The 15913-nt window shown below is 41.3% G+C and overlaps 1 protein-coding gene across 1 annotated transcript in view; it reads right to left on the reverse strand.

Annotated features, from left to right (window-relative positions):
• Positions 1–15913, reverse strand: part of cdh7a (cadherin 7a) — a 107143-nt gene that overhangs the window by 22353 nt on the left and 68877 nt on the right. The window contains exons 5-9 of the mRNA XM_054766036.1: positions 9773–9940; positions 6854–7041; positions 5036–5289; positions 3305–3441; positions 794–915 (exon numbers count right to left, since the gene is read on the reverse strand). Of these exons, the coding sequence (XP_054622011.1) occupies positions 794–915; positions 3305–3441; positions 5036–5289; positions 6854–7041; positions 9773–9940 (869 nt within the window). The remainder of the gene's footprint in view (positions 1–793; positions 916–3304; positions 3442–5035; positions 5290–6853; positions 7042–9772; positions 9941–15913) is intronic.

The raw sequence follows: 15913 nt of genomic DNA on the forward strand, positions 1-15913 counted from the left end.
AGGTGACAATGTTGTGATAATAAAGACAAAATGTTATTGGGATGAAGTCATAATTATGAGAAGAAAATTTACAAATAAATAGCTGGAAAAAAAATAAAAAAAACAGCTGAAATGGGAAAAAAAACAAGCTTTAATTGTACGAGAATAAAGTGAAAACAGTCTTATTTCAACAAGGAAATAAACTTGTAATTTTACGAGAATAATATTGTGAATGTGAATTTTTAACAGTCTTTATATTACGAGAAACAAACAAAACAAAATACATTTGCAATTTTTGGAAAATTAGGTCAGGGAAAATATTATGGGAATAAAGTCATAAAATTACTATGAAAATAAAACTTCGATTATTTAAGAAAAAAGCTGAAATAGTTGAAAAGTTAAAAAAAACAAAAAAAACCCCAGCAAAAATGTTCATTTTTGTCAGTTTATTGTATTTATTTCACGCTCAAAATACTTCGGAAGACATTCTAGCATCCAGATACCCTTCAAGTTTTAGCATCGCTCAGCAAATGATGCGTGACTTATGGGCAATTCGTTATGTTTTGCTCGATGGCCGCCGTGTTTTTCAACCAATCTTGCTCAAATTTCACACACACACACACACACACACACACACACACACACACACACACACACACACACACACACACGTGCGTGTCAATTTCTTGCATGTGTGTCCCAAGTTTCATGGGGATTCGGCTCGACACCCTCAAGTTACAGAGGGTCATTTTAGTATGGATTGAGCTGCGGGAGAAATTTCAAGTCAGTTGGACTTGTTCGACGAGGGTCTTACCGTCCCAGGCGAGGTGTTTTCACAGAGCAGGGTCTCGTAGTCGATGGCGAAGACGGGGGCGTTGTCATTCACGTCCAACACGGTCACGACAGCCAATCCTTTACCGATTTGGTTGGGGTCCTCTGAAAGAGAGACAGAGAGAGATGTCCGATTAGCGCGAACTATCTCAGTGTGCTGGAAGTGACGGCGACCGGTCTCATGCCCGTCGCAATTTCTGCCGTCTAAACGGCTCTGGCTGCGTGCGAGACGATGATTCAGCTTGGCGGCGCCATCCCCGTTGCTGGCCGGTGACGAGGCGCTGACATTCAGGGATGATGTTGTGACGGCGGCGGAAAGGACGTGCGGTGCCTGGGGGGTCCAGACTGGTTTTGGATGGAACGTGACTGACTGCAGCGTCCCCTAACCGCAGAACGTCTTTGGTCACGTTGAACATCAGTAGTGTCTGCAGCAGTGCGTGGAAACATCAACTGGGGAGCTGGACAAAGATTTGCTTTGTGTGCTACAAACAGCGCCCGAGTGGCACCAAGTCACACATTCGGGACTGCTGAGAGACGCGTCATGACGGCTATTATTATAGCTGTGCTGCTATATCGGGCATGCGCACACACACGGGAATGAGGGAGTAAATAAAAAGCCGTCTTTAAATCAAAGAGTGCAGGAAGAAAAAGCGATGCTGACAGGCAGTTTGTCTTTTTGTGACAATCGTGTTTGAAAGGCAGGCGCAAAAAAAGAAAAAAAAAGGACAAACTTGTGTCCTTGGGGCCAGGTTGAGATGTTGCTTTCAAATAAAATGCAAAAAAACCCCCAAAACAGGCGCTTAACATGACCACACCCACCCTGAGTCAGCATGTAACCCCCCCACGGCTGAGAGGTCACTTATGAATGCATTCATATTCACAGACAACCTCAACTACACAGGCTGCATCTTTATCGAGCGCCATGGTGCAACATTTTATGTTGCCGAAGAGCTCATTTAATAGGCAGGCTCTTCAAAAGGATCTGCCATATCTATTTTTTTTTATTTATTTCAGCCAGTACAAAAAAAAAAACGGAACCGCTAATGGTGTTCAAAGATGGTGGCAACAAAATGAAAGCCCTGACAACGAGCCTCTGTGTACACAGCGACAGCAACAGTGGGGGGCGTTTAACTGTAAAAGCCAGGGGTGTCCACGGTTCTTTTTTTTATTTTTATTGGACAGCGGCATATTCAAAAAGATTGTAACGAAATGTGACTTGCATTACAGCATGACAATGGCAAATTAGGGCCACGCTGACGGGGGGGGGGAAGCAGTTGCAAGAAAAACGTTTTGGTGAAAGCTGAGATGCAGGGTTTTTCTTCTTATAGAAATGTACATAAATATACAACTTTTTTCTTGAAAATCCCAGATTTTGCTCTCAAAAATAAATAGACTAATATCGTTTTCTTCTCAGTGTCCTCCAAAATAGACAGATATCATCTATAAACACAAGGCAGTATCATTATTTTTAATGAAAAAAAAAAAAAAAAAAAATATATATATATATATATATATATATATATATATATATAAAATCAACTCTAATCTAATTATGAAGCTGTATTAGTGTCACACTGAACAGAAAAAATACAATATCAATATAATATAAATCATATATTTGAGAGAAAAATGCTATAATATATTCAGTAATACATTGAATATAATTATCAATTTAATTGTTATAATTATGAAAAAAAATTGTATAAATTAAACCTCAATGTCGTAAAAAAATATGTGAATTAATTCTCACACGATCAAAAAAATGACACTTTTTCCCTTAAAAAAAATCTGATTTTTTTTTCTTTAAAATAAATGACTTTATTCTTGTGTAATGTTGTTGTTCTGAATACGCTTTCATCCAAAAATAATCAAATTAGATTAAATTAAATTAGATATCAATATTTAAATATCAACATTAATAAACTATTAGTCACACTGAATAGAAAAAAAAATATATCATCTTAATATATAATGTATTTGTTATAGAAATCATATTACAAAATGACAAAAATTAATATAATCAATTAAATATTCCTTTTTAGTTGAAAATTTTATATCACAAGATATTCTCAGTTAAATAAATGTTTTTTTTTTTTAAAGAAAAGCTATGAGAATAAAAGTAATGCAACTATGAATGTAAGGATAATATTTATATTGCATATTATAGATAAATAAAATATTACCTTCTTTAAAATGAAACTTTAATGTCATAAAAACAGGACTTTTTTTCCCCTCACAAAATAATTTTCTCTAATTACACAAATTTTTCTTGAAAATCTCAGATATTTTTCTAAAAAATTAATGTCTTTATCCTTAATAAACAAATAAATAAGTAAATAAATAAATCTCATGCTCCTTCGAACAAAGTGGTATTTTTCAGGTTTCCTGAATGCATCTGTTGCTGGAGAAAATGTGGCGGAAGATTTGTTTCGGATATTCCACTTGTGCATCGCCACACGTTGGCGTGTTTGCTTTCTTTTTTCTTTCAACTCACGGCTCTCGATGGCCAGGATGGTGAGGTTGTGCACCGAGTTGGCCTCCCGGTCCAGAAGCTTGGCAGTGCTGATGATGCCGCTGAGGGCGTCCACGTTGAAGAAGCGTTCCATGTCTGTGTTGCGGTCGATGGAGTACCTTCACACAAGCACGCCATCAGTTGGAGTGGAATTGATGTGAGTACATATGCAATCATGTTCGCGAAGCACAACAACTTAAATATTTTCAAATGCATGCACGACACAAACATGAAAAAATTAAAAAATAAAATCAGTAGATGTTGATAATAACCGAGGCCAGCACACAACCTTGGTACATTTTTTTGTATGAGAAAATTACAACTTCAATTAGTCTACAGCCAAAGGGTATTATTGCAAAGTAATTTGACTCTGGTGGCTCCATTAGTTCCACAATAATTTTAATTCCAGCTGATGTGGGGGGAAATCATATTGCAGACGGAGAGAACGATGAACAGAAGCATTCACAGATTCAATGGTGCACTAATTTGATTTTCTGATTAGGGTTGCTCACAATTCCGATAGAGAAAAGGCAACAATATGCATTCAATTAATGCGAAGCGGGGCAACGAGGCCTCCACGCAGGACAGCAGGACACCATGGCAGCGTGAGGTTGTGTTTTTGAACCGTAAAGGCCAAATGTGCCAGTGTTTGAGCCTTGACCCCTCTGAAGCAATGCCCTTCTCTTGCTCAAGATGGCATTTCACTTTTTGCAGATGCTGCAGCACCCCCGCCACACACACACACACACACACACACACACACACACCATCTGGCACTGCTTGTGACAGCCACACAGGGCCTTTCGAGGGCATTAAGACTGTTGCCTTTGTTTGCTTAAGACCAGTGGCGGTGCACTTTCAAGTGCCTTTTCACTGTGAAGACTCAGTCTATTTGATGGCGTTCTTATTAACTACAATGTTGCAGTTCAATGTATCCTTAAAGGGAGAATTGGGATTTTTTGACATCAAGTTGTATTACATCCCCATCAGCAGTGGACTATTTCAACAGTGACTTACTTATGTTCTCCCCGTGCGTGCAAGGGTTTTCTCCGGGTACTCTTAATTGGCGACTCTAAATCGTCCATAGGTATGAATGTGAGTGTGAATGGCGGTTTGTCTATATGTGCCCTGCGATTGGCTGGCGACCAGTCCAGGGTGTACCCCGCCTCTCACCCAAAGTTAGCTGGGATAGGCTCCAGCATACCCGCGACCCTGGTGAGGACAAGCGGTATAGAAAATTGATTTTTACTGATATAGCTTTTAATTGAGAACGTATTGCTCCCTTTATAAATACATGTCAATAGTTTGGGTTCAATTAGCTGAGTTTTAATAATAATAATAATAATAATAATAATAATGGACAGCGCTTTAAGGCACAATGAAGTGAACCCATTATTCATTCACTCCTCAGTCACACACTGGTGGTGGTAAACTACATCTGTAGCAACATGACTGCCAATTCGCGCCTCTCCGACCACTCATTCGTATTCATACAGTACACCGGTGTGGGCAGCAATGGAAGCAAAGAGTGAAATGTCTTGCCCAGGGACACAACAGTGGCTGGGTGAAGGGAGCGAGGATCGAACTGCCAACCTTCCAGTTTCTGGATGACCTGATCTACCTCCTGAGCCACTGCCGCCTTAGTTTTAAGACTAGTTTTACTTTTGCTTAAAAAAAACCTTCAAATGCGGATGTGGACACGCCGTCTCGTACCTGATGCCGCTGTTGGAGGTGTCCGGGTCGTGTGCCGACACCCGCCCGATGGACGTGCCCACCCGCACGTCCTCGGAGACGGACATCTTGGAGAGCGGTGCAGAAAAGACCGGGGGCTCGTCCACATCCTCCACGGTCACCTTCAGCGCCGTGGTGTCGCTGAACGGGCCCAGGTTCAGGAAGTTGGAGTCGATGTTCCTGTTGGTGGCCTCCACCCGCAGAGAGAAGCTGCTCTTGGTTTCAAAGTCGAGAGGCTGTGAGAATAAATACATGTGTGTGTAGGCGTGATAATGGGAGATTATCACTAAATAGGCATTACGATAAAGCTAGCACAAAGACTCGGAGCAAACAATTTGCTCGTAGGACCGTAGTTATAGTCTGTAGAGAGAGCAATATTATCGACGTGAGGACAAGCACACAATGGTGCTGACAATCACTGCAAAATGAGAGCCGCTGAAAGATTCTGTCATCTCGGTCGGCCTTATTGAACCGCTCATTGCCGTGTTTAATAAAGCACGGGAGAACATTGATTTGACACTTTTCATCGCCTCAGACACTCGCCTCGTCTTGTAATTGTCTGAATTTGCAACAACAAATCAAACAAAGGATCAAATCAGCCCACAGACGAGCCAGACCCTATAGTCATCTAATGCTATTGTCATATGCTAATGTATGCAACAAATAATTATTCACTATTTAATGCAAACAATGTTCAAAACACGCATAAGTGTGTGAGTGACATGCACATGTCTGTTTTTACTGTCCATTGTTTTGGTAGCGGTCAGCGTAGACAATCCAGTCTTACACAAGCACAGTGGAACCTTGGTTAGAGTCATTAATCCGTTCCAGATGGTCCAACTCTAACCGAAACTGACGCTGACCATATCAATTTTTCCCAAAAGAAACAATGTAAATCCAATTCATCCATTCTAGAAAGCCAAAAACTGTTCTTGTGATGTTGATGGCAGCGAGATCAACACCACCACCCGTCACAACACCACCTTCCTGTTTTGCCATGAGTTATTTCTTGAATTCAATAGAGTTTCTCACCTCAATAACCCAAAATGGAGCCAAAGATAGTTGCAAGTGCCAGCATTTTGATAAAGAAGTCCAACTCATGGCAAAACAGGAAGAAGGTGTTGATCTTGCTGCCACATCGTGTCCTTGGGAACCCGCCTCTGGCGAGAAGACAAGACGTGCGGCATATTATACGCTAACCGGAGGATGCACGTAAATGAGGTCAAATTGGAGTTTACATTTTTGGCGTTAAGAGAAAAACATGCTGACCGGGGCAGACGCCAACCGAGGTTCCACTGTAACTGATTGTTTACTTACCCTTAAATAAAACAAAGCACATTATTTCCATTTTAATTCCACATTGCATCCTTACAAAAATAAAAAAAAAAAATTAAAATTCACATAAAATGTACGCGTCTATTGATTTTTTAATTGCTTCTGAATGTTTTTTTGCACCCCGGATTGGGGACCCCTGATATGTGATAAAACCTAGTCTGGAACCAACAATATGTCTTGAAACGTTTCCTAATGAGGTAGACACAATATGGATTATATGGACTCTTGCAGTGGAATAAGGCAGAACAGATTTTTCATACCAAGCTTTTAAACATGCTCTAATACTTCCCAACCAATGAAACCTTGTGTCATTAAAATCAATGGCTTGGCTGTTGTGTTTTATTGGCAGGGTAATAAGTGTACTTGAAGATACCTTTGACACTATCATCCAATGTACAGTATATGGTACAGGGAAGAACCATCAGGTCCCCTCACATTGGATCTTTCTGGGGTTTGTTTGCGTACCTTCAGAAGGAGGACGACACCCTCCTGCGTGTTCTCATCTGTGGTTATGTTGAACAGGCCGGGTCCGTCGCCATCCATGATCCGGTAGTCCATCTCAGCATTGGGGCCCATGTCGGCGTCGGACGCTTTGATCCGGGCCACCACTGACTGAACAGGGAGCGACTCCAGGACGGTGTACTGGTTGACCTCTGGAAAAAGACGGGACAGGAGCTTGAGGTTCTGTGGTGGCAGAACTCCGTATTTTGGTTGCTGAACTCACATTTACACTTCATGTCTCAGCGGTTCCCTATTCATGTATCCGTGTAGCCAAGTATTTTTTTCCATTTCTGCCATTCCGTCAGGTCCATTCAGACCCAACAGTTAGCCTTATAAGAAGAAACCTTCATTCTAAGATTCTATTACTCCACAACTCTTCATTGTGTTGCTTAAGCTTTTTGTCCGGATTTGAAGTACTCTTGCAAGAATAAAGACGGGAATCATATTCATAATCTTCCCAATCGCCATGACAGAGCTCATTACGAGACCTTTCTGTGTTCCTGACAGTGTCCCCCTTAAAGTGTCCGTCTAAATGCTAATCTGCCTGACATTGTTTGCTGCCATGTAATCTCTATAATGGCTTTTTAATTTACCGTGGAATAGCAGCTCTTTAAAAGGCGAGGGGGGGGGAAAAATGGCTTGTCCAATTTGCGCCTCCACCTTTTCCTGTCTCCCAGTCAGCCTGTCCTCCCATGCAGGTCCCCTCGAAGGACCAGTCCTGGACTCTGATCAGCTCTTCTAATGGCCTCATTGATCGCAACCCCTGACCCAGCGAGGGCTGCAGCAGGAGAACCACGAACTTCCCAGTGAGTTTATCTTCCCGGAGAGACAGCAGCGGCGGGTTTAAGCGCCATTGATGACTTGTTGTGCAAACTTCAACCTCTCGCCCGGGGAGCCCACAAATTGACTCGGCTGCATGGCGGGCGGATGGCGAGCAGCAAGCGCACTGAGCCATTGGGTGGTGGAGGTGTTGGTGGTGAACTGATTGCCTCTGGATTATCATGAGAAGCCTCAAACGCCTTTGAATCCTAAAGCTGAGCCTGGAAACCATTAGCAGGCCAGGAAATAGGGCCGAGTACAAAAAATATACAGTCGGATTGATCCTGGTTATCCCACGACGAAGCGTTCTGTCGCTCTGATGAGGAATAAAGCAGGGATACACACTTTGTAGGAAGGGTATTTTTAATTTGGTGCAAGGTAGAAAGCAGACTTCCACAAAAGATTGGCACAATAACAAAAACAATTTGCTGTTTGTTTTTATGTCTGTCGGACAACTGGACTGTACCATTTTTGATTTTATTCCAGAAAGAATGACCTTAACCTCAGTGGTTCTCATTATTTTCTGTCATGGCACCCCTGGGCATTTTTTTCATGCACTTCAATTTGAAATACAGTAATCCCTCGTTTTATTGCAATTAATTAGTTCTACACCCAACCATGATAAAGAATTTCTGCAAAGTAGGATACCTTACTTGCAGTATAAATTGTGTATTTTCATTGTCTGAGCATAAAAATTTTGTTTCCAACCGTGTAAATACATTTTTAACATTATTACCGCTTTCTAAATATGAAAAAAACACCCCTTAGTCATCTTTATGCTCATATTACCCAATATAGGAGACATAATACAAGAGAATAAGCCATTTATGTAAATAGTGTTAGCTTGGCGTGGGTTACGGCCACAACAGTAGCCCATGTTAGGGATTACTGTCCCTGTTTTGAGATAATTCAAACCTGCAATTAAAGCCTGTTGTTCCACCATCAAGTGTCTCACCGAACATTACAGTAACATGACACCTAGTGAAACATTCTTGATTCGGCAATCCACTGTGTTCCGATTTCAGTTTAGACCAGTGGCCTTCAATTATGAACTTTTCTACAGTATATACTGGATGTTGACCGAATGGTGCTAATTTGTCCCATTGAAAGCATGCAGAAAAACTTATCAGCTGGCGCAAATAAACATACTACTAGCCTTTAAAGGCATTAAAATCCCCCAAACATAAATATTTTACATGAATATTTTAGGCAGAAGTAGTTTTAAAGTGGAAAAAATATATACCGTACTGTGTGATGTTTTTACAGCAGTTTTCTGGAAATTGACATTTTTGGTTGCTTCAAAATTGAGGTCAAATATGTGAGTGAATTTTAAGGTCAACTATGATGCAGTGAGTCATTCTATTTGGATGTTTATATGTGCATTTATCGGTTTCCTTGGGAAATGCATCACACTTGAACAAAGTTTTGTGGAAACAGCTTTTGCGTTTTTTTGCTTACGGGCTAATCTAAAAGTTAAAGTATTTAATGGGTCCATTTGCTCCTCCAATATATTCTTTATCTGAGTAAACCAAAAGAATTCTATTTTCACAAAAAGAACGATGGTGCCTTGAGTGAGTATAAATTGATTGATGCCACACGTGCGTATCAATAAATCAGACAATGGTCTTTGTTAAGCCAAATGCATTTCTGGCTAGCCGAATGCGGCACTTGAAAGTATCCGAAAACCAAAGCAGTAATTATGCAAAGTGGCCGTTCAGCCACTTTAAAGTGTCGGAGAGAGCTTTTGACTAAATGTATCTCCACTGAGGTTATCTGGAGTGCACTTTATAAGTTGATTTATTGCACATTATTTCAATAGCGTGGAAGTCAAACGTTGCAAGAGATTGTTTATGGGCTTTTTTGCTTTTTCCAAGAGAAATAAGCTCGTCTTTTATCCATATGATGGTCAAATGTGTTGTAAATGTCATCTTTCATTGACTGCTAGGATAGGGTTTGATTAACTGAGCGTAGGAAACTACACAATCATGACATAAATTGGACTTTAAAGGACCCAAGAAAATATCAACAATCTTTCCGATCGGGACTATTGAGAGCAGTACTTACTGTGAGGGAAGCGAGGAGGGTTGTCATTGACATCGGTGAGCGTGACTGTGACGGACGTGGTCCCCGAGAGTCCGCCCATCTGGCCGACCATATCTTTGGCCTGGATGACGAGCACGTACTGGTCCCTGGTCTCCCGGTCCATGTTGGGCAAAGCAGTCCGGATGACGCCTAAAGAGAGAACGCAGGACAGATACAGTGCATAACTCGGTTATTCATGCATTTATGCGTTTCCAAAAGGTCCCACAAAAATCGAAGCAATTCTTCCGATAGAACATAATGTAAATCCGATTCGTCCATTTCAGACACACAAAAATATTAACAAAAAAATAGAGATTATGGTGAGCCAAGCGTTATTTGGCTCAATTTTGCAAAACGATACAGAACAAACCCTAATACTCTTATTACCTAATATAACGGACATATAAAGTGATAAGACATAACGCACACGCTAGCATTGGGAAAGTTCCTTTTGTTGTCGTATATCGGACATAATGTGGACATGCTAGCGAGTTAGCCTCCAATTTATATATTCTAAACTTAAGAAATGGTTTGAATCTGAATGGGGAAGAAGGACAAAGTAAGAAGTCGAAAAGGTACCACTTCCACATGGAATGGGAGGAGAACTTTGTTTCACTATGTCACGTTGGACTCTGCATCCATGGCTACAAATGAAGGTAATGTAATGTAATACTACATATCACTAGTCTTTGGATCATTTTTGACTAATAAGAGGCCACAGTCAACCACAAACAGGGATCATTTATTAATTACTTAATTCTTGAAAAAACGTGACAGCGTGAGGGAGCAGTGTTTGAACGGCAATGTAGCGAGGGGAGACTGTATACTATTAGACGACAACAATGTCTCCCAAGGGCCAAGCAATAATTGATGTGGACTACTGGACAAGACTGATGGTGAGAGCGACAGCTGGAGTCCGTTTATTGAACATCGGGTTACATAGGGTTCTGAACAATGCTGTAAATGATCAGAACTCCGTTTCACCCAACGGGATATCATTTCCTTTCTTAGTGGATAAAAGCCGACCTAATAAAGTGTCAGCGATATCTTTTGTATTTGGAGTCGTACTGGAATTTTCCACTCCGTTGCAAGTGTCGGCCCAAATTCCCAAAAGCCTGTGCCCAGCCATGTATGGATATCAAAACAAATGGCCTGCAAATATCAATTGTCCCGAGAAAACAGTGGTCAGTGAGCGTTTATAAGACAACTCGAGTGAGGAGCTGTGGTTACTTTAGCGTCCACAATGAAATCTAGCTGGTCTGCGTGCTGTCACAACAAATAGGCGTGCAGCCTGACACTTGACGAGGTTAACATGGAGACAAAAAAAGAGACACGAGCACATGCAAGGGGACATTTTGGCTGCCAGGCGAGGCATTTTCGGTCCGTCCCAGCCGTCATAAGAGATCTAGATCAGGGAAGGATCAGAGAAGTGTCAACACTGGCGTCAGATGCCATTTGCCTGCAACCTTCCCTCTCATACAGGCGCACGTCCAACATACCAGACAGCCTCTTTTCATTACCGCCAATTTTTTGCAATCTCAAACTTTATCTCTCGGCACCAAAGACAATAATTCCAGATACATTAACGACGCACATTTAAAATGCAAAGAAAACTGCGCTAATCCTTCAAAAGCAATCACTGTTGCTTTCAAAGTTAATGACTTAGCGCACAACGCCGCTCGTTCATTAAATGGCACTTATTAAAGATTCCGACAGAATATATGGAAGATTAGTCATTCTTTGTCAATTTCAGTTGCTTTGACGCCTTCACTGCTTGATGAAGCAAATCAAAAGTCACGCTTCCAAGTCGGCACCTCAAGAATTTCTCATAATCTTCAAGAGATGTGACCAAAACACTTTACGTTATCGCTCATTAAATGTACTGTTGGAGGCTCCGTTAATGTTGTTTTTTTTTACAATTACCAGTGATGCTTAATCCTCACTAGGGTAACGGGGGTATGCTGGAGCCTATCCCAGCTGACTTTGGGCGACTGGTCGGCAATTAGTCGCAGGGCACATATAGACAAACAACCATTCACACTCACATTCATACCTATGGACAATTTAGAGTGACTAATTAACCATATTTTCGGAGATTTGCAACCACTTGGCCACCGTGTGGATTCAGTAAGTATGAGAAAGTAATTATACTTGTTGACTAAAATCTGCATCACAATCAGATACGGCCCACACAAATCATATATGATTCTCAAACAAATCACAGAAAATTTGCAAGTACCACCCTCATCACAGTTTACGAACATGTGTGCATTGCACTTGCAGGCATTTGGCTTCCAGGCTGAGTTTATAATATGTCAGCAAAATAGCACGAAATTTGAACTCAATTTTGGTCAATTAAAAATTCAAAAATTAAAAAATACACTTCGTTAATTCGTGAGATCATTTCATACGGTATGTACAGTCGTCCTTCAGCACTTTGTGCTTCAAATTTTGTGGCTTCACTCATTTTTTCAAAAATATATCAATAAATAATTCTCTTTTGTCGCTAAATACGGCCTATTTGTTCACAAATATGCAGATTTAAGCAAATGTTACACATTTTCTGCCTAAATTAAGTAATAATTGCCTTGAACGACAGGCTCTAATTGCAGGTTTTTGGATGATCTCACAACAGGCACAATAATCCCCAGTAACATGGGCTACTGTTGCAACCATAACCCAAGCCAAGTTGAAACGCAAATCTGAACCACCGATGTCACTTCCTGGCCGCCTTTCACTCAGCTCCCTTGGGGAACATTATACCAATACACACGAGCACGAGTCTTATTAATGTCTTAAATGGCTTATTTTCTCTTATTAGGTCGACTATATGGGGTAATACAAATGTAAAGGTGACTATAGGGGTGTTAGTTCATGTCTAGAGGGCTCTAATAATGTTAAAACCGTATTTAGAAGGTCACAAACAGGTTTTTTATGTTTTAACTAAAAAAATTAATGATTTCTAAATAAGGAATGCTACTAATCCTAATTGAGTATCCGCATCAACAAACAAACAGGTTAAAAACAAATAACTGACAAGACTAAGCCATGCTATAAGCTAGCTATGCCAACATCCACAGTAGATGCTAACTTTACACCTAAACACTGATTTTAAATAGCCGAAAACCCCCCCAAAAACCCTGCTGTATACACATACAAGTATACACATTTGTATACTTGTCTGCCCCCTGGAGGTTACCTTTTGCACTACAATAATTCTTACTAATTACATGGCACAATCTAAAATGGAAAAATCCTGTGAACCCTGACCTGGCTGTGTCAGGGAGAAGTATATTGTCATTTTTAAGAGGTTATTGTGAGATTTTCTTTGACATATCTAGTAATATTTCAAGTAGGGCACTTACTTTGATGAATTACTTCCATTTTCGTTCATTGAAAAATGTGCAGAAAATGATTGTATCAATTTTGATCCAGCGGTAACAAAAGGGAAGTTAGTTTTATTTTTCCTTTCTTTGGTACAATATTTTTGACCAATCACATTGAAAGATGATGTTTTTAGAGCAAATAAGTGGCCTGAAAATGGATAAACCTTGATTTTAGACCGCAGGAGGCACAGAGATGAAGACTTTCTGCACTTTCTCGATGGCAATTTGAGCAACACAGAGGAGTTTAGGGAGGTGAGATGATGAAGTGGGAGATATGGATTGGATTCCCACCGCAGAGCGTGATGAAGAAAGCTCCAGTGGTAGCAATGAGCAGGATGAAAGTGTTGAGGAGGGGAGAGGAGGGCCCCACAGTGACAGAGGCAACAAAGCAGGATGGTTGAGGAAAAGTGGAAAGTTAAAGGAGAAATACACAAACGGATGCTGAAACTGATGGAAGTGTTGACCAGACGAGGGCAGAAGAGGGTCCAACATTGACACCGGACAAACACACACATAAACCTGCAAGGAGAAAGGTAACAATTGAGGAAAGAAGTGCAAGTGGAGAAAGAGAGAATATGCACCTCCAGCAGTGTGGAGACCTCCACCACAGCTTCAGTGGGACATGTATATTTGGTGGCATTGTGTCACGCTGGACACCTGCTATTGCCAGAATTGCAATAGCATCATCCACAGTCATCCCTCCTTTATTGCAGTTAATTGGTTCCAGACCTGACCGTGATAAGTGAATTCCGCAAAGTAGAATTCCTTAATTATGAATGAATATTTACATAGACCATAGAAAACCTGCTTACAATCTAAATACGTTTAACATTATCAGAGACCTCCAGACACAAAAAAAACACCCATATAGTCACCTTTCCACTCATATCACCCAATATAGTAGACATAAGAGACTCACATCTTTGCACTTCTTGTGGTGCTTATTGCCTCCTCAATGTAAGGTCATGTCACATTACGACATGTCTATGTGTTTTCTGAATGCCTTTTATTGGTATTTTACTTCATTTAGCCATTTTAATCCCTTAAAATGCTGACATTTCGGCCAAAAATACATACAATTTGCTCAAATTGGTATATTTTTTTCCACAAAAAATAAGCCATATTCAACCATGAAACAGCACGGCTTATTAATGAATTAATATATAAAAAAAAAAAAGACAGATTGAAGGTGTGAAATTGGAAGCGCAATGCGCCCAGGGACGACCTTCTAGTGGCTGATGTATCAAATATTATACAAACAAAAAACATGCATGCAAATTATGTGTCAGGTTTATGTTTTAAAAGGGTCATATAAAGAAATAATAATACATGAATAAAATATAACAAAATCTAATAAAATCTAAGAAAATGATCAGCATTGATTTATTCCGCATGGGTTGCCAGCCATCTTGTTTGTTTCGCTGGCGGCGCTCACGTTTGTCATTCCCTTCAGATCCATTTCAGGCACAGTTAGTATTATTTTCATCTGTCGTAATGTGGATGGAACCCTGCTGAATGTGAAAGCAGTAAATCCAAACATCTGAGTGTCTTGGTAAATCTTTTTGATGAAAATCTCATCTCTACTAACAAAGAATCAGCATTAATTCAAGTCAGGAGCAAATGAAGAAGGACGACCCAACGTCCTTGGGAGACAAAATGGCCATCAACTGCGACTACGTTTCAAAACCAACAGTGTTAATGCCATTACAATTAACTTATGCCATGTGGTGTGTTCGAAAAATAAACAGTGGGTGGCTGCAAGATAAAACACGCCTTGTGTCCATTTTTTAATGCCTTCATGACAGGAAAGGCACCTTTTGTTCACCGCCTCCATCCAGGAGTTGTGTGTGTTGCTTCTTCCACCTTGTAAGCCAATTAAAGAGCAGCACCACTGTTTGGGCGCCTGCTGCATGCAGCAGACACCTGTGAACCCTGTTTACTGACTTGCATCACAAAGGCGCCTCCATCCAGCCAGGCGCCCTTAATGCTCGCTTGAAAAACTTTTCCCGACTCAACTGAGAGGAAGTTGCGGTGGTGGATTCTAATAACACCTGCACTGGATGAAGGGTGCGAGCTTGTAGGATGAGGGTGCAGCCTGCGGCGAGACAAATGACTGCCCTCACTAATGGGGAGAAGGTCCGAAAAGGAGTAGAAAGAAGCAGAGCTTATAACCGTTTCACGCACAACTTGTTTAAGATGATCTTGGCTGGGTTTAATGATGCCATGAATCCTAAAAATAATACTAAAATAAAAAGCATTTCTTTCCCCCCGCCTGGCCAGAAGCGCACACACTTGTCACTAATCCACCCGGCGAAGTTGGCTGTTGTTTGTCTGCCGGGTGCCAGAACTCCCACCCTCCTTCCCTTCCTCCGCTCTATCTTTGTTACCCCGTGTGGCGCCGGTGTCATTCCCGGGGAGAGGAGATGATTAAAATCCCTCTGTCGCTATCATGGCACGGGCGTCGCACCGCACTCTGACTCGCCGCCTCCGGTGCTAACCAGCCGCGTTGTTGCATTTATCTGGCTGCCACTGGCGGCAGACAGGTGGGCCGCGCTCCCCACCGCCACCTTCGCTAAACCCGATGCTTGACATTTGTCTTGGGAAGAGGAAATAAAAGTTGAGACTTTCACAAGAGGCCTCTGGCTCTGCGGGCAGCTGCGAGAGGCGCCGATGAAGGTGATGAGCACTTAAACATGAAGAGGGCAGCGTCGGATTTGCCGAGCCCCTCGGGCGGTCC

The sequence above is a fragment of the Dunckerocampus dactyliophorus genome, chromosome 21 (assembly GCF_027744805.1).
Source record: "Dunckerocampus dactyliophorus isolate RoL2022-P2 chromosome 21, RoL_Ddac_1.1, whole genome shotgun sequence".
Classification (NCBI taxonomy): Eukaryota; Metazoa; Chordata; class Actinopteri; order Syngnathiformes; family Syngnathidae; genus Dunckerocampus; species Dunckerocampus dactyliophorus.